A 19,332-nucleotide genomic window follows, 5' to 3' on the forward strand; every position below is an offset into this window, starting at 1 on the left:
ATTGAATGAACCATAGGGAAAGAAAATACATTTTAGGTAGGGGGTAGAAAACCCAAATCCCAACTTAGGATGCAGGCAGCACTGTATCCCACAAAAAGATCAGATACAGAGTGCAATGATTATAAAAAAAAGTCCATTAAATCATCTAGTCCTTTTTCCCACCATGGCAAGATTGTTCTCTTGAGCATAGAGCCCTACTAAGAAGATTGCAAATTATCAGCAGAAGCTCTTCCTGAAAAGCAACTGTGATGGGGAAAGACCAGATCATTATTTTGAGGAGATCCATAATATGAGGTATTTGTTTACCACATCACAGAGAATCCAGGGTGAGATGCCAGCTCCTGGTAGCATGGATTTGCTGCAATATGAGAAAGGAACGAGAGAGAAAATGCTGAAGAAAGGAAACAGAGGGTCTGTGCTCAGCACCGAGACTGTCAGAGACATTAAACAGTCTCTTGTTGCATTACTTTAAAACTGTGCTTTAGCATGAGGAGCCACTGCACTCCATTGTGGAGAGATATAATTACTGATTAAAAAAAAAAAAAAAAAAGAAGAAGGAAAAAAAAAGAAGTTATTTATTCTGGAGCTATTACAGACTAATGTGTAACAGACATCATCTGATGGGCCGTAAAGGTTCCGAGGGCCATTACAGCCTCACAGGTCAGGACCTAGTTGAAGGTTTTAAAGTTTGTGGATCACTCAGCTCTCAAGCTGAACAGCACAGGCAGCACCTGCACACAGAAAAGCTAGGGGAGACTTCTGGGAGCAGCAGCTGCTTATGCGTTTTCACACTCAGATCAAACCAAATCACATCACTGAACAGAAGTTCAGAACCTGCAGACACGGCTTTTGCCATTCTCATCAAGGAGTTCACCCGTAAGATTGTAGCTTGTGCCTTTTTACTTACTTATTTATTTATTTTTAAAGGGAGCACTGAGGAAGAAAATGACACTATAACCTCCATGCTTCCCCATCAGGGCCCCCCTTCTATTTTACTTTCACAGAAAACTAAAATTCCCAGCCAAGTGACAGGTTTATAAAATTTTAATAGGGAAGAAAAAGGTAACCTCAGGCAGGATCTTACGTGCAGACTTTCGCCATAAATGAATGTTCATGAAAATGCAGGGGTTTTATGGAAACATTGATAGAGCTTCACAGGCTGTGACATAAATGCCTCAACATGGACTGATGAGAAGGACTAGTGAGTCCCAGCTCCTGCAGCCAGAGGCTATTGCTACATCCCTTTCTCTAACCCAAGGAAGTCAGCTTCATGCCTCCACTACCCTCTGAGGAAAGCAGATCTGGAGACCAGAAGCCCAGAAGCTTTTAAATTGCTAGCCTAGAAACATTCTTGGTCATTTGACTACTTGTTGTAATGTTTTTGGGGTAAAAAGTCCACTTTTCCTTCCTCCCTGGAGTTTCCCCTCCCAGAGTGTTTATCCAGACCAGTCAGTCTTCATTTTGCAAAGGCAGATGAGTTGAAGCACAGATTGCTCTTCATGAGCATACTCTCTGCCCCTACTTCCACATGGACTTACTGTGCTTAGCTTGAGGGATCTGCAAGTTACCCATAGCAGACAAGGTCTACCAGTATCTCTCTCCAGCATTATTAACAGGAATCATAATTAGCAGTTTCTTGTTCAATCCATTCCAGGATTGCATTTGCCTTTTATCAGCTACTTCACACCTCAGCCCTTTGGAGGTCAACCACCATCTGTCCAAGCCACCCTTTTCCTCCTCTCCTGCCCTTTCCAGCTGGTGGTAATTCCTGCTTGTAGATGGTCCAGCAATCCCCAAAGAGATCAGCTGGGGTTCCTGGGCTCCTTTTCTTACTGTTGTGAACTTCATACAGGAATGAAACCGAGGGGCAACAGCACAAGGCTTCAGTCCCCCTCCCACCAGTTACTTGCACCACCAGTCCTATCAGTGGTGGTTTTATACCATCAGGAAATCTGTCCTTAGTGTTCACAGAGTAGGTATCCCACCCTCTGTACCTAAAGACCATCTGAATGACTCCTGTTGGAAAGCAGAACTCATGGCTTTGGTTTCAGGGTCTACAATACTGCTTCTGAAGACAGTGATGCTTGAGGTTCATTTCCCCTCTTCCCCCAGGTTCGGAATAGAAGCGTTATTTCTCATTCACAAAAAAAGAAAGAGATGCCACAAGGAACAGCCACATCCTGTTCAGACTGTCATTTCTTAAAGCAGCAGCAATCCAAGAGCAGCGCTCCATAGCTGAGGTAACACAGAATCAGAACGGTTGGGCAAATCTTATATAACAATCCTGTACAGAGCTAAAGGAGTTTGCTACTTGTTGCCAGCCACTGAGTGTGTGCAAGCACTTCTGAAAGTCAAAATTCTGCCTCTAGAAAACTTGAAGCTTCTCAATTGCAAGAGAAATATGGGTAGCCAGGAGTGGTACCTGTGCCACAGATAAAACCAGTGGATCCTTCAAGCTTGACAGAGACCCAAAGTGGCCAAGACCCAGCTCCACCCAAAAGCTCCTCCTGATCTCTCCAGAATTTAATTGGCATTCTTTTTAGCGCACACACACAAGGCAGATTAAAGAAAAACCCAAACAATGTGCAGGGTGGAAGCACCATTACATGGTATTAAAATGTCAGAGGTTTGAGCTCTGTGTTGGCTTAGTCATGAGTTACCAACAACCACTGATGGCAGACATAAAGCTTCCCTTAAATTATTAAGCATAAAACAGCAGACTGTAATATTTTGCTAAACCAAAGTACAGACACAGACAAAGATGTCATTTCAATATTTGAAACCAGCAAGTTTAATTTAAAATAAGAGCAAACCAATAAGCTCAGAAAATAGCAATGTGTGAGAGGAAAATTACACTGCTAGAGAAAAAAGTGGAAGGACTTAAGAAATTTATAAAAGTAATCTCCAAGTGGAAATTAGAAATCAACCCCTAGAAACAGAATAACACAAAAGAAATATTACTGTCCACTTTCTAAATCAATATAACACTGCTACACGACAGAATTACCATGGTAACTCAAGTAAAAAGAATAAAGCAATTCTTATTATTTCAAAATAAAATCACAGCCTGAAGCCCAGCTTTTATTACAACTGCTGATAGATCGCTGGCTTGTATTTATCTGAAATATTGCTTTTCAATCAGCTATTTTATGAATGTACAAATTTCACTGAGCAGCCCACTTAGACCAAATGCTCAAAACTGCCCCCCCAAAAAACTAGTCAAGGAATCGATTATATATATATGCATACTTTTTTTTTTCTTTGTTTTAAAGGCAGCATTACTATATATTCTTTTCCCACTCTATCCAAGTTAAAGAGAGATAAGGAAATGAGCGAGAGTAAGTTAAAACCTTGTTTAGTCTGACCTCTTTAAATTCCAACTTAGATTCCCTGGAAAAACAACAACAACAACAATAACAACAAAACAAAAGCAACAGAACAACAGTAATAAGAAAGAAAAAAGAGGAATAACAGCATCCCCTAAATACTGGAGCCCTGCACAAGGACAGGGACGGCGCGTACATCAGGGGGTGTGCACAAACACACACATGAGAGGAGGCACATCTGTTCCCTCCTGATCAAAGGCAAAGAGAAAACACTGTCTAAATACAAAGTTGCTCAAGGACGTTTTGACTTGCCCTGCTGGGTACTTCAGACTTTTCAAACATTGTTTGTACAGCTTGGAAAGTGCATCAAGCCCGGGATACTTGTCTGCGTTTCAAGCGCGCTGAAGGCACAGCTCAGCCGAGTTCCCCCACGCCCCCACTGCTGGTGCCACCTTTAAAACACATTAGTGCGAGGGGAAAACCAGCGGGTCACCTTCTGCTCTCCTCCCCCAGACGTTCAAAAGAGCATCGATCGGCACCTGAAAGCCACAGTCGGACTTAAAAATACCAGAGGCTCCTGCTCTGCCCCTGCCCCTCCTGCAGCAAACACCCGGAGCATCCCGGTACCCAGGGATGGGGCAGAGCTCCTGGGGCTCCGAACAAACACATGGACATCCAACACAACCGCTGGCTCAGGAGTTAAGGCACCATCTACATTAAAAATAAAAAATCACTGTGGAAATGCCTGTAGACTGTCAGGATGTTTTACAGCACAACCTCACCCCACTTTTTCTGTTGCCACCAAAAAATGGAAGAGAGGGACAAGACCAACACTTACAGTCACAACAGGCGCACGAGGGGAATGTGACCAATGCTCATAATTATGGCAGGAAGATAGGCTAACAAAGGCTTTTCTTCAACAATTTGCAGTTGCTTGGACTGGACCGCAGGGATAAAAAAAACCCCAAAATTAAAGTTGCCAATTGAGAGGGGATCAATAAAACTGCCCCCAAAACAGTTAAGGAGAGCGATTGCTTCAATAGTGCTCTGTCCTTCCCAGGAGAGCCAGAAGTTATTTCTCCCTTCTTCTGCACATGTCTGACCTCCTAACCCAGCATGGGACAGCAGGCAAGGTGGGACTCAGGCCCAGTAGAGACAAAGCAGAGAGGAACAAACGAGGGGCAGCTAAAACACAAAAATCCACCCATGCCTCATGGGGGTCAGGCACATCCCCCAGATATCCAGGCCTGAGCTCCAGGGGATGATCACTTGGGGTGCACAAATTCCTCAGTACTGGCAAAATGCTTTGAGGATTAAAAGCAGCAGTGATATGCCAAGTATCATAGCTGGAAGTAAAGACAAATGCTGCAACAAGAGCAATAAGCCACCTGCCAGCTGTCTTTTATATTAAAATATTTCAGTGTTCTTAGAGCTGCTTAATTTCCCATCTCGCTCCAAGTCCAGAGGAACTTTGTGGGTTGCTAGCTTTGCCATGCAGCAGTGACATTGCTCATTGACATTGCTCATTATTTTTAAAATAGATTTAGAAGCTGTGATCACACAGCTCAATCTAAAAGTATGCACTGTTTTTCAGTATAATGTGGTCCTTTGCCGTCTGCTGCAAATGGGTTTAAAAGCAGTGGTGGAAACAATCTGAATGTGGACTGCAGAGAGGTTGCACACTCAAATATCCTGTTTTATGTGGTATCTGGTTGTATTTTAAAACACTTTTTAGAGACTTGGAGCCAGCTGAGGTCACAAACAATCACATACAGATTAGAAACTGGAAAGAAGCTGGAGGGAGCAATGGGGAGCCCACTCTGGCACATTGAAATAGGACACTCTAAATATCACTTAGGATTTCTTTAAAAGAAAAACTAGCCGAAATAGTAAGCTTCAGAGAAACAATAAATGCAGAGGTGGTTAAAGAGTTTTTATTCAAATAAAGTCTTGCCCCAGGAGATGGAAGTAGAGTCTTGAAATACAGAGATAGGATTTTACATGTGCTAAAAGCATCAGTGTGACACTTTTTGGGGAAAAAAAAAAGGGGGGGGGGAAATACCTTCGTTGTTATACATGACAAAATAGCAACTAAATGTTTGCTTTGATCCCAGCGCGTAAAGGGTGAAGCTTTTAGGCAAGGAGCGGCAGGTGATCTCAGCTCTTCTGCAAGTCCTAATGCTCCTAAAAGCCACTCTTCCAGTTTCTGTAATTGGGCATCAGTAGTTAATGTAGTATTGACTGCATTACATGCTCCTGTGCATCCTCTCACTAATGCCAATTGCATCACCTTGTACATTTACCATATTGCTTAGCCAATAGCTGTTAAAAGCAATCCAAATCATGAATCATATAGGAAACTTTTAGCAAGACACGACATCCAAAGGAGACAATTTACAGTTGAGTTAATCTGGGTACATTAGCGAGACATGGATTCAGGAAGACAGACCAATTTATGTTACTTTGGTTTTACCCTTTATTGCTTTGTATAGGCAAATGAATGGAAGGGCATGGAGTGAAAACAGATATAAAGGAGTCCTCTTCAAAACAGATCTCCATTCTGTGCAGACAGGTCAAAGGGTTTGAGACTGATGCTTATTTAGGCTTTCATAACCGTAACAGGGTACTTACAGAAATCATTTTCCACAAAGGAGTATAAGGATAAATATATAATGGATCCTGAATAATGTTCAGCACCCACCCTCGCTGCAAGTACATTAATGCAGAAACCTGGCTGCTCAGTATTATCTAAGGCATGGCCTGTCCAGGAGTCACCTGCTACCAGGAATGCCAGAAGAGGCTTCACACAATCTGCTCATGAGCTCAAGGCAGGAGGTGCTCTTGAAAAGACACCAAGGCTCACCAGCTCAAGCCAGTCCTCTGCCCAAACATCTCTACCACATCACTTGTGAACACACAGAAAGTCCAATCTTCTCCTTCCCACCTGCCTGGAAGAGATTGCATCTTTTTGAAACGTATAACCACTTCTCTGGAGCAGAAAGAAAGGATACAAGCAGTAAAGAGGTATTGCTTAACCCACTTCAGCTGCAAGCTAGAGCCAACCAGGAAAGAAACTAGGACCGAGTTTCCTCTGAAAAAGTACATTTTATAGAACAATTTCACACTGGATGCTTGACCGAAAGATGCATAGCAAATCAACATAGCCCCTTTCTGCTGTTCTGATCAAGCTCAGTAACATCAGTAAAATAGAGATGGAAAAAAAAAAAAGGACAGCTAGGAAGTGTGCTGGTGCCTCAGCTTTTATGGGTAGTGAGTAATTTGCAGTATTTGTGGAGGGGAAAAAAAGTGGTAAAGGAAATCTAGGGGAAATAATGGCTCATCAGCCAAAAACTTTACAAAAGAAAAACTGAACTGCATCCTCAAATATTGGATTCCAAAATACTGGAAGCTCTAAGCCTAGTTTAAAAAAAGATCATGATTCCCCTTTGAAAAGCTTCCAGAAGTCCCTTCGAAAGAGTTGCACATGCAGGGAAAATGCCAAAACAAAACATTTTCACTAGCTGATCAATTTAAACAGCTGTGGTAAAGCTGCAGCCACTGGCACCATCATTAACAATTTAAAGCATGGCTGCTTTTGTCTTCCTTCCCAGTTACATTCTCATTATGCCTTTTTATTTATTAGAAACACAGTCCTCCGGAATACATTTCTATATCTCAGATCCATAATAAACCAAGTAGGAACATCCCTGGCTTCTACTCAAATGGATGCTGGCGAGAGGGTTAATTGTTTAATTCTGGTCCAAGTTCTCTGCAGTTCAGTCATGAATATGCAACAATCATCCACTTTTTCTTTACGAGAAACCAGAACTGTTGATATCAATAGTTTAAAGAGAACACAAATAATACTTTCACTGCCCAAATCACCCTTGATTAGCATGCAAGGAACTCTGGACATTGGCGTAAAGAATTTGAAAAAGTTCAATGAAACTTAAAAACCCTCTAAGTTTGGACAAGAGCATCCATTATCTGCTTCGATATGGAAGCAGAAAGTAGTTTGCAAGAACATTCACTAAAGTATTTTGCAAGAACATTCACTGGAGAGTTGAGCATCTGTTTGCATGGATAGTACCCCACATTGTGCTTGGAAACTTGGGCTTGGGAGTCATCCCATTGGAGGACAGAGAAAACACACACAGAGAACTATAAAACGGTAGCAGTGGTGAATTCTTCTCAGATAGGTTTAATTATGTTAATCTAATAGTGAACAACGTTCATTTTAAAACGCCCTTCCCTCCACCCCCAAGTCTTCAGTGAATAGGAGCTACATTCACTGAATAAATCATTCCCTGGCAACAGTTACGCACATTATTGAAGTTTGGGGCAGTGATTTCTATATGGTATAAAACAATGTCTGTGTATTCTAAATGATGACAATTCTGTCCAATTTTTAAAAGATATAGGCCCATTAGAGTTTTATAGTTCAGCATTTAGCAGCATCTGCAGTGCATTCTTTATTCTTATACTACAATGCTTAGTGCTTGATACCATTCTTCTGATTTTGAATTGATTTCAAGTAAAATACCTTATTTGCCATAAACTTTCATATTCTTTACCTAAGTAGGACTCCTTGCAGATGCAATCAGTCATAATGCTAAAAGAACAGTTTGCCTTTAGCAGAAATGTAATAGTTCATGCTAATGACAGCGAAGCAAAACTTTGAGCAGCAAGCACATTTCCAAAGAGAATAAAACCATCTCTAAACACAATGCCTGAAAACCTTACGAAAGCCTCCAAATGAAATCAATTAATCCTCCAACCATGATAAATTTCTTAACCATTTAAGAAACGTATTTCAGACTCTGCTGTGACCCTTTATCACCAGACTTAATGGATTACTTTATTAATAATGCACTGCTCTTAAAAGGAATTTTTCTGAAGATTCTACCATAAGAGAGCATTTTTGGAATGGCTATGACAAACAGGCTGACATGTTCACGTTGTATTTATTAAAGATAATAAAATTTAACACTAACTCCAAAGAAGACAAATTATGTTCTGCTGCCAGGGTATCAAGTATACTTTCTACTGCATTAAACCAAAATTAGAGCAAACTGATTTCCAAGAAAACACTGCTTCCTTTGCCCTATTACCCAAGCTGAAAAATGTCCTTACACTGTTTCAATGCTTGTTATGTCAACCAGGCAATTATCACGTGTCAACAGCATCTGGGGATGAAGCATAATGACATCCTACCCAGATCCTTCAGCTATCTAGTCTGAACAAACACTAGGAACTATTTGATTGCCTGCCATACTCCTATACAAAGCAGTTTGCTCCTCTTAGGCCTGCTACTTCCTTTCACTCTTCTTCCCATAGGATGAGATTTCTTTAAATGGATATCTTGGTTATTAGTGCTCCAACTACAGCAGCCTCCATTTCTTCAATAGGTTTAGGCATTTACTTTACTACCCTGTGGTTCTGCCATCCTTCCATATTTGCGGTTTCAGGGGCAGAGGGAATCTCCAGGAAGAATGACCTCTAACTCCACACTTGGTCAGCATTGGAGAAATAGTCAAAATGGGGTTTTTTGGTCCTTTACGGCCAAACCAAGTCCTGTGTTCTGCTGCCAAACATGCTACAATTTTATTTAGAACACTTTTTTGACGACTTTTTATCTCCTCTTCATGAATATATTGATCCATTGCTGTACTTCTGAGTCACACAAGGACACTGTGTCATGAACTAAAGCCAACCTCCAAAATCACACCAGAACTCTATGTGTGAAGATCAAGCCCTCAAAAAACCAACAGGTAACTTAACTAAATAGGCAAAAATAAGGTTTTTGGTGACCATTATCGGGCATTTTTTGAGTAAGCTGATGTCTGGGAAGATGTGGAGGCATTCTTCATACATGGTAAGCTAGACACCAGTGGACCACGGAGAAGGTCCCAGGTGAAGTGGCACAGGAGATAAAAAGGAAAAAGAGAGAGAGCTTCAGGAACATTAGGCAACAGAAAAGTTAAACTCCATGTCACACGAGGAAAAGCCACCATGCTATCTCCCCTGCTCTCTATCTCTGCAAGACTCCTCAATAGGTACACCTGAGAAAGCTACACTCAAAGGAAAACAAAAGGTACCAGCAGCATGCAGAACAGCTCTTCTTCCTACGTGGCACAATTTGTACCTGCTGTATTTTAGTGTGCGTGAAGATTTTTATCCGCATTGCTTGGACCTGTGTTGTTGGAGATAGGTGTCTCTCCATATTCATCTACCTATCTATAGTACCTCCATATGGCAGCTGCCATGCTCCCTTGTGGAGCCAGCCCACAGCCCTGCTGTCCTGGCCAGGGCACTGTGGCACAACTCCCATCACTGATGTTATACAATCAATTTCCCTGCTTTTCTAATTCCAAATGCTGCAGTTTTTTACCTTCTATGTGGGGCAAGATGGGCTCTCACACAACAGGGAACCCAACTGCTGCACTAACCCAGTTTCAAATTACCTAATATTCATTGCCCTAAATACCTCCCATCAACCTAAGACCCATTCTCCAGCCCCAATGTACACAACCACTGAGTATCCATATTTTTCTTTTCATTTTTAAAGAAACTGTGACATTTTCTTTCTATATAAAACCAAGGTACACGTTTAATGGAGTCCTCTGATGTGTTATTTACTCAGCCAACTCTTGTGATCTGTTTAATCAGAGTTCTGCTCAAAAACACAAAGGACCCATGATTTGGGGTGCTCCTGTCTCTGCAAACATCGGGATGAACACACAGCTGATCAGTGTTTTCACAAGTGCACACACACTCCACAATTTGGTTGAAGGATGCCATGTCTGGTTAACACAGCACAAGTTAGCTGAAAAGGAAACTTTCACCCCCCACACACATAACAAAGAGCCGTGATTTCTATTAGTGCATTTCATACCATACATGCTGATTACCAGGCTGTGCTTCATTGTTAGCAGAGATTACAGCTGGGATAAGCTGCAGCTTTTTCCTAATTGCTATTATGATGACTGAATTTTTGTTTTGTGTCAAGCATTATTCACACATTATACTCCAAAATTTGATCCCTCTATGATGCATTATTGATTCCATGCAGGCAATCATACTGCCAATGTGAAGAATTAATTTGGGCTATTCTACTTGATTTGCATTGCTCCATCATAGCAGAACATAGTTCTGTAGGGAGGCACAAATTGAAAAGAGAGATTTAACAAAACACAGAAAATGCTGCTGCCCTTTAAAAGAGATGAATCCTAAGGAAGGGAAAAAAAACCCCAAAAACCCAAACCTAGCACAACACGTGTGGTCCAGAAAGAAATAAGGTCAGTCAGCCAAATTCATCTTAGTCAGAGGAAGGTTACAAGAGTAGCCTTATGCCTCTAATAAAGTAAACTAGCTTGCTTCAACTTATATTGCCAAAGAAAACAACTGAACACCTCTGAGAGTGACACTGCTTCAAAGCCTTTGAAACCCTGTTAGCTTCATTTGTTTTCCCAGCATAAGCAATACTCAAGCACTTAGCGTGTCTTTTATCCACAGGCCAGTCAACTGCAAAGCTGATCTAGAAGATGTGTAACAGATGCTCCACATCTACTCTTTTTTTTTTTTTTTTTAAAGTTCTACTGTGTTAACAAAGGAACTTACGAGATCTTAACAGAAATAAAGCCCGTGATTTATTTTTCTTCCCCCCCACGAATAAGATTATTTCACAGTTTTGGGATGCCAACTTAACTAGCACGGAATAAATTCAGAAGGGCATGACAACTTACACAGGGACTTTTATCTCACATTGATCAACTCTTAGTCCAAATCTGATTGAATCTGCATGTCAGGGACACTGAAAATGATGCATTTCTCCTTAGTCTCATATTTTAGCATCCGGTCTTTGCGAAAAGTCCACATTTTTTCATTGTCTCAAATGCTCAAATGCTTCCTGAAACTAAACCTCACATGCCATCCCAGAAGCTAGATTCAAATTGTACATGTGAGAACATGCCAGAGTGAGAATTTTAGAAATCATAGTGAGGTAAGACCTCACTCCCTTTCTTGGGAGGCAAGGAAAGGAGAGAGGGAAGAGAAACTTTAGTAGAAGACTTCTAGTCTTTCAATAGTCAAGCCTTCCTAATTATTCTCCAGTGCAGCACTAATTCAGTTGCAAAATGCTAAAAGACAGATATAGGTTGTGGAATAAAAATCATATCATTTCAACTTAATAGCGCTGAGCAGCTTTCAGTACGAGTCACAAAACATGGTTAGCATGACCCCGACGCAGGAAAGTAAGTGACTTTGAATTACAAGTTATTTTCCTCATAAATATTTTAAAAAGCAATACATATATTCAAGTAAAATCAATGCTGCTGCCAAAATGCCCAACTTCCAATTTCTCCAAGCTCTTTTGCTCCCTGTGAAAAGCTATTTCCTGTCTACAGTCTTACAAATATTCAGTAAATTCTCTTACTTTCAAATGGCAACAGCCTGTACTTTTTTTTCTAAACACTTAAAGAGGTTTCTAAAATAAATTTTAAAAGATCAGGGAAATCCATTCCACGGCCCACTTCATCCATTTATACAGGTGGAATGAAACAAGGAGATAATAGGTAGAAATGCCTGTTGAAAGTTAAGATGCAGTTCCCACTGTGCACGCACAAAGTGCCACCAAGGTGGAGATCCTTGGCAAGAGGCAGTGCCATGGAAGGAAGTCCATATGGATAGCTACAGAAGCTTTCTGCTCTGCCTCAGTTTTAATCCTTGCTGTCAATGTACTATGAGGGAAGACCTAAGCCACAAAGCAGCCTCAGCAAAAAAAACCCAAAACCACAACTCTCATTAAAAAGTTGTGATTGGACTTACCACCTTCATCCCAGAAACTACTGATGACTGAGCAGTTAAGTTGCACACCCTGGCAGGCAACGTGCAAAAGATAGCATCAGGTCATTCAGGCTACTAACTAACCCTGTCTGATACTCCTCACATCAATTTGTTCCCCTTAAGCATCCTTGATAAGGACTAGTCAGCTTAAAAAAATAAGCATTTGTGAAGTCCTAAAATAAGTCAAGCTCTCCCTCACCTTCATTCATGAAATTACATCCCAAATGAACCTCCACTTGTGCTATTAAAAGAAGAGAGTAAATTCTTGGCATAAACCAATGCTTTTTTTTTTTTTTTTTTTTTTTTTTTGCCACGGAGGCTTATTAGCTTATTGTCATTATGTTTATAGCTATGAAGAAAAGCTGTGAGAAATACATATTAAAGGCGCACATTAAAGAGACCTAAATGGCATGCAAATGAAAGGGAAAGAAAAATCTCAAAATTAGATTTACAATAAAAGCTGTTAAAACTAACAGGCTAAAATGGATATATTAGAGTAACTTGGAGAAAGAAAAATCCACATAAATATTAAAAAAACCCATAAAAATCAAGCTGTTTCTGCTGTGTCCTTCAGCCAACAGAGCCTTGAGTAAACCCTTCTTGGCTGTCCGATCATGTCAGAGATGAGGTAAAAAGAAATGAAGAGCAAGCATGCTTTCACCTACACAAGAGAAAAACATCAGAAGCTCAGAGCAGAACACTCTGAAATGCACAGCGCACATCTGTTTCAAAACTACTTATTTCTACATCAGCAGCACACAGAAGACACCGAGCACAGGCTTGCACAATCTCAGCCCACCTACCGTCCTCCTTGTCCAGCACCATCATCTCCGCAATCAAGAAAAGTCCGGGCACAGATGCTTCTTCTCCAGCAGCCTCCGCTCAGGGGAGAGGAGAGCAAGTCTCTGGGAACACAAATGAGCTACGGTACAGCTGATCGTCCTTTAGCAGCAAGTGAGCTCTAATTACCCAGTTGTCCAGCTTTTAACCTAGATTGCACTCAGTTAGAATTACACTCAGAAATAAAGCACTTTGCAGATACAAAAGCAGTCTCACCTACTTTGGTGCCTCAGAATTGCAAGGAACTAAAACTGCAATTTAGAAAGAAGGGGGGATCTGAGCTGTTTCTTTGGTTCTCACCTTCTAAATGGCTCAATTTACACAGTATAATCTATTCTAATGTAATTGCCTTTGATAGCTCATAACCCTGGCTGTTGCAACTACGCAGCTTTCAGCCTTATAAAGTGTTTTCCCTTTGGATTTAAGCTGAATCTAAATCCGAAATTATATTCAGAGAGGCTAGAATACCCAAGCCCGACTAGTGCTGCCTCTGCCTCTCAATTGGTGAGCCTTGCACACTTGCGATGAATAAATGCACGCGTTCCTTTCCCAGGGCCCCCTCTCGCGCTCCTGCCGGGATTTCCTGGCGGATCGCCGCTTCCCGGCTCAGCAGCACCACCTGCAGCCCGCCCGGCCCCCGCCCAGGTGCCGCCGGCCGCGGGGCCACCTGCGCCGCCTCTTTGTCCTCGGCGGGGCCGGGGCTGCTCCGCGGGGATGCTGCGGGGATGCTCCGGCTCCGCTCCCTGCCAGCGGGGACCGAGCCCGCAGCAGCTCGGGCAGGGCACAGCCTCGCAGCGGCTGATGCCGGCTGCCTTACGCTGCCAGCTGCGTTTCACACAGCTCTGCTGACCTAAAACTTGATACTAATTTTCTGCGCAAACATTTCGGGTTTGTTTTCACGTGTCGGTGTTAGTTTCGGGGCGTACTCTGGAGAACGCAGCTCCATTTTCACTAGGTCACTATTACAATGAATTTACCTAATCAAAGGCGATACAAACCCTTAACAGGTTTGCTCCACTTCTCAGAAATGCCATCAATGCTCCAATATAAAGTGACAAGTTGGGGGCCCACATCTTTTATCCTTCATCCCGCAACTCTCATTCCTCTTTCAGACAAGCCATCATCTGTTGTCTCCAATGGCTCTCTCAAGGATTGCGGGATCAGACACTCCGCTAACCAAGATCAACAGCACTGGTTCACTCATCCCAGTCTTTTAATCTGAGAAAACATTTCATTTCTGCTTTAATGATACTTCTTCCTCCCCTTTACAACTGATACAACAGTACTCTAAAGAGCATGATAGCGGGCTCAAGTTATATATCCTTAATACCCATTTTTAATTAGATTCCTTATCCCCAGCTGAAGTGGCTTTTCCTTCCCCCTTCATTCACAATACTTAATCCTAGCAGTCCTTGAGAATATTTGATGTTAAATGTATCGTTTTACATTGTACTGTTTTCATCTACTGCTTCCAACAACTCCTGTTTCCTAGTGATACTAGTTTGCAAGTGTTGAATATGTATTTCAGCGTAAGAGTGCAACCACCATAAATAATCACTTTCTTTCAGGAAGTGTCACAAGCTAAAAAGGAGGAGGACTTTATCCCAAAGATTAAAGTTAAAAGCATCCACGCAAAAACTAACAAAACCACAGCCTTTTCTAGATTTGAGGCACTTTAACACTTTCAATATACTATTGGCCTCCATCAGAAAATGGCAAACTCCAAAAATGTTCCATCTGTCTGTCTGGGTACTGGTCAACTCTGCCACCTTCAAAAAGCGCAGACTTACCCCAAAATATAGGGTACATTTCAACTTCCCCTATTTGGTAACTACAAGAAAGGCAAGGTTTTGATAAAAATGAAGTTAGCCATTGTCTGTCATAGCTGACTTCTGCAGCAGAGCAAACTAGCAGACATAATGCACTCATGAAAAAATACGCAGCGCCGGATCAATGTACATTTTATTCCTTTACTGCTCCATCATGTCATAGAGGCTGGATTACACCCTGTGCAAACAGATTTTTTTAAACACTTTATCTGCTTACTCATTTCACACACCAACAATTAAAAAGAAAGTTTTCTAACCCCCAACACATTTGTACAGCAATTTAAGTCAACTACAATTAACACAATCTGTTGGAATTAATCATGCTACCTGATGTCAGTTTACTTTTTAAAGCAGAAATCTGGTCTCTGCGATCAAAACATTTACGTATTTGAGAAATATCTTTGCTCTCATTATCTCGAAATTTTTAAATGCGCTGCACGGTGCGTCGGTTGGCTTGCCCACAGCAAATTCTGCCGTGATTTACACAGTGGAACTGACTAAAATGCAAGCCTTGAAGTTTTTCTCTCTCAACCTTTCTCTCCCCCACCCCTCTCGTCCCTCTTCTCTCAGTTCCTAACATTTGTTCGGGGAAGATACCTGCCAAAGTTCCACTGTGAACAGTATTTTCTAATATCAAGTCATGTTGCATCAGTCAAGTTATATTATGTCACTTCAAACATACAAAATGCTGTTACCTCTCTGACATAACTTGACATGATGCCACAACACATCAAGTCAGAAACATTATTATTGTTGTTATTTTTTCAGCCTGCCCCTTCATCCTCAGTGATATCTGTGAAGACCCACAGAAAAGCATTATTGAGTCTCTACTCCTTCTTGGCACCGCGGAGCGTGCTTGCCAAGGAAGCAAGCACAAAGTTTCCCGGAGTGGAAACACAAATCTGCAGTTATGGCACCGCTGGGGCAATCCCGGTGTCACACTGGGGCTGGCACACAGCCCTAAGGCCCTGAGCTGAAAGAGTGGGCAGCTGCCTCTGAGGCCAATGGCCATGGCCCAGCTTCCCAAGGAGCCTTCAGGGATCCAGAATCATGGGGCACATATCTACAAGGCAGCGAGCATCCTCCTTGTGATGCACCAGGACTTCTGGGAGGGGTAATCCTGAAATCCTGCCTTCTCTAGGCAGTAATAACTATGAATACCCCCAGCGCTGCCAGAGACCTCAAAAGAAGAAAACCCCTCAAAGAAAAACTCTACATGGCAAAGCCTCCTAAATCAAGGGGAGAATTGGATAGTAGCCACAAGGCTGGGATTTTTAGATGGTAAAAATCAGACCGACTACTGGGAAAAAGAAAAATAAAAGAGGAAAAAAAAAAAAGGCCATTTATGGGAGTAAAACAGACCCATTTAACAGACCGATTTTTATTAACAAGCTCATTCAAGCTTGATTTCAAAAGGAATTGGTTTAGTTAGCAAAAGCTTCCATTTCAGTCCATTTGTAACCTATGCAGGTCCAGCATCCCCTTTTAACATTCACAGATGAGCGGGCAAGTGGAGCCCATTTGAATCAGGCAGAAAGAAACTTACAAAGGTAAAATGACCTCTTCATAAAAAGAGTTTCTTCTCTGAATCTCACCTCCTGTCCCCCATTTCTCCAGTGCACCTTTAAAAGTGACCATAATTTCTCCTCGAGCATAACTACTCCATCAACAGCACGGGAGATTCCTAGGCATTACCCCACCTTGTTGCTCTGATCTTCACATCCCTCCTATCAGGGGTTTGTTCCCTACTTTTCTCCTTTCTTAAGTGCACCCTGCACTAATTTCTTTTTTACCTCTCCCATCCACCACCATTATTCCCTGTTACACACAGGCACTCATGAAATCTCCTGGAAGGAGGCTGTTGAGAACTGTCTGGATAATCAAGGGTTCTAGTTTCATTTCCTTGCAGCACCGTCAGGCCGGCCCCGAGCTCCTCGTGTTTAATGAGTACGTCTGAGACACTTGAAAGAGCCCAAACAGCCCTATTAGGGAACCCTCCTCAGATGTCGATCTGTGCTCGCAGCTCACCTGTGCCTCTCGCCCCTGCGATGGAGCAGCATCCTGCTGGCAGCCTGTCAATCACACGGGAGCAGACTCGGGCTGCCAGGCACCCCCTGACAGAGTCACCGCGATGAAGACATCACCCGGCTATTATTATTATTAAGGGGTATTAATAGAGATGTTAAGAGCCCTTCCTCCCTTTTCCTGCAGCAGCTGAGAAAAATTCAGGGGACTCTTGCAAGGCAGGTTAGCCCTGGAAGTGAGGTTGGAGAGAAACACAAACCTTGTTCCACACACCAGTAAGAAATTACCCGTGTTTAATTTCTCTGTCATTACTTAACCTTTTTACCTAAGAGCACGGGGGGCGAGGGATGAGAAAAGTCTTTCTACTGCTCTCTCTCACTGACCAGTTAGATAAGTTCATTCCCTCTTCTCCAACACACGCGCTTTCCACCGGAGCACTACAGACCCCATTAATAACACTACACCAGTTTGCTTCAGAGGGCTCCACGACACCGGAGGAAAGAAAAGATGCTGGCTGAGGGATCCTCCGAGGGCCCAGAGGCATGTGACGAGCCCCGTCCCCCGCACCTCTCCGGGGCAGTGAGCATTTAAACATTTAAACATTCCAACATTTAACCTTGTAGCTCAGCGCTCCGGCCCCTCCCCAGCCCGGCCGCTCTTCGTGCCCCGTCCCACTCGGCGGTGTCGCGGACTCTCCCCGTTCTGAGCGACAAACTCCACATCAAAAGAAAAGGGGAAGGGAAAGAGGGAAGGGGAAGAAAAAAAAAAAGAAAGAAAGAAAACAGCGAAGGAGAGAGGAGAGCATCTCCCACTTGTCTCCTGAGCCCCGCATCCACTTTTGCGAGTTGGAGCCCGGCACAGGGACGTGCCGAGGCCAGTGGCGCCGGCAGGCAGGGCCGCCTGCCCGCAGCGGGAGCGCGGGGCGGCGTTCGGGCCCCCGCGGCCTCGGCAGCCGGCGGAGCTGGCCCGGCGGGGACCCACGGCGAGGCCACCGGCGCTGCTCCGATGGCGGCCCGGGGCCGGGGCCGCGCTGTCAGAGCCCCCCGGCCGGCCCTGCCGCGTGCCCGCCACCGCGGAGAGCGACCCGCGGGCGTCCCCGGCCCCGCTCTGTGGGGGAGCGCGGCGGGACAGGCCGGGCGGCAGCTCCCCCGAGCCCGCCGCCTCCCTCCGTCCCTCCGCCCGGGCGGCAGCGGCGGGCCCGCGCCCCGATCCCACCTACCGTCCTCCTTGTCCAGCACCATTGTCCCGGGCGCCGAGGGCGGCCGCCGCCGCCGCCGCTCCGGCTCCTTGGGGCGCTCCCCCTCCAGCCGCCGCTCCGGGCTCCGGGCCGGCACCGGGCGCTGCCCCGGGACGCGAGTTTGGAGCGGGGCTGCGGCGGGCTACGGCCGCGCTGGGCGCCGGAGAGCTGGAGCCGGGCTCCTGCACCAGCCGCCTCGCCCCCGGCCCCGCCGCCGCAGCTCGAGTGCCAGTTTAGGGATCAAAGAAGGAGGGAAGGGGGGGAGAGAGGAAAAAGGTGAGGGAGGACCAGTATCGGGGGCTGCTCCCCCTGCTCCGTCCGTGCCCAACCTGCGCTGTCAAAAATTGTCTTAATGTAATCGCGTGTGATCGCTCGCAACCTCTCTCCCCTTTGCTGTTGCTACTGCGAGAGCTTTCCAGGCTTCTAAAGTGCTTTTCTCTTGATTTCACTCTAAATCTAAAATTATATTCAAAGGAAGGGGGGGTGGGAGGGAGGAAAGATGTGAACCTATCACTGAAAGCAAAAGCACTTGCCGCCTGCCTCGCTCGCTCTCTCTCTCAATTTATGTGCTTTGCACTCTCTCCTGCTGCTGAATAAATGCACACATTTCCCAGGGACCCTCAGATTCCCCTGTTAATTAAATCAATTCATTATGCTCAGATCTGATTAGCAGCCCCTTCCCCCCCTCTTTGAATCAATTATTCAATACACAAACATAATTGCCTGTGCCAGAGGTGTCTAAGTATTAGCTTATTTAACTCCAAGGACACTAATTACCCCTAGGGCAAGGGAACTTTTCTCATTAATTCTGACAAAACACAAAAGCACAGTTAAAGTGTGTGTGTATATACGTGTGTGAGAGAGAAGATGGGGGAGCGCATAGCCGAGGAAGGGAGGCATTACTCTAACACACGTGTTACTGTATAAATAAGCTCAATTTTTCTTTCTACCTTCGCGTTAGATTTTTCCCCCCCACGCCTTGCCTTTGCTAAACTTGCCCCGTCTGCCTCTCTGTTTTTAAAGTAAGGAACAGATTGGCATTGCGGTGGTGTCAGTTCTGGAGTGAAAGTGCTCGCATACAAAACCAAAAAGGAAAAAAGTATATGGGACTGATAGGGAGCAAAGCGGAATTTGAAAATAGTTAACTAAAGCAGAAAACTCTGCGGCAGACAATCTTCTGTACTTTAAAAACCCATGAAAGGCGTAGCCCTCTGAGGCAGCAGGTAAGATG

The 19,332-nt window shown here is 43.9% G+C and overlaps 1 protein-coding gene across 4 annotated transcripts in view; it reads right to left on the reverse strand.

Moving 5' to 3' along the window:
- Positions 1–19,332, reverse strand: part of LMO1 (LIM domain only 1) — a 63,066-nt gene that overhangs the window by 40,788 nt on the left and 2,946 nt on the right. The window contains exon 1 of one of the 4 annotated variants that reach the window (XM_033061696.2): positions 18,084–18,170. The exons of 1 other annotated variant lie outside the window; for it this stretch is intronic. In XM_033061696.2, coding sequence (XP_032917587.1) covers positions 18,084–18,105 — 22 coding nt within the window. In that variant the 5' untranslated portion in view covers positions 18,106–18,170. Of the gene's footprint in view, positions 1–12,973; positions 13,591–17,480; positions 17,607–18,083; positions 18,171–19,332 lie in introns of those variants that run through there. 2 more of the 4 variants (XM_033061694.2, XM_033061695.2) reach the window with 2 other exon arrangements.

Source organism: Catharus ustulatus, chromosome 6 (genome assembly GCF_009819885.2).
Source record: "Catharus ustulatus isolate bCatUst1 chromosome 6, bCatUst1.pri.v2, whole genome shotgun sequence".
Lineage (NCBI taxonomy): Eukaryota > Metazoa > Chordata > Aves > Passeriformes > Turdidae > Catharus > Catharus ustulatus.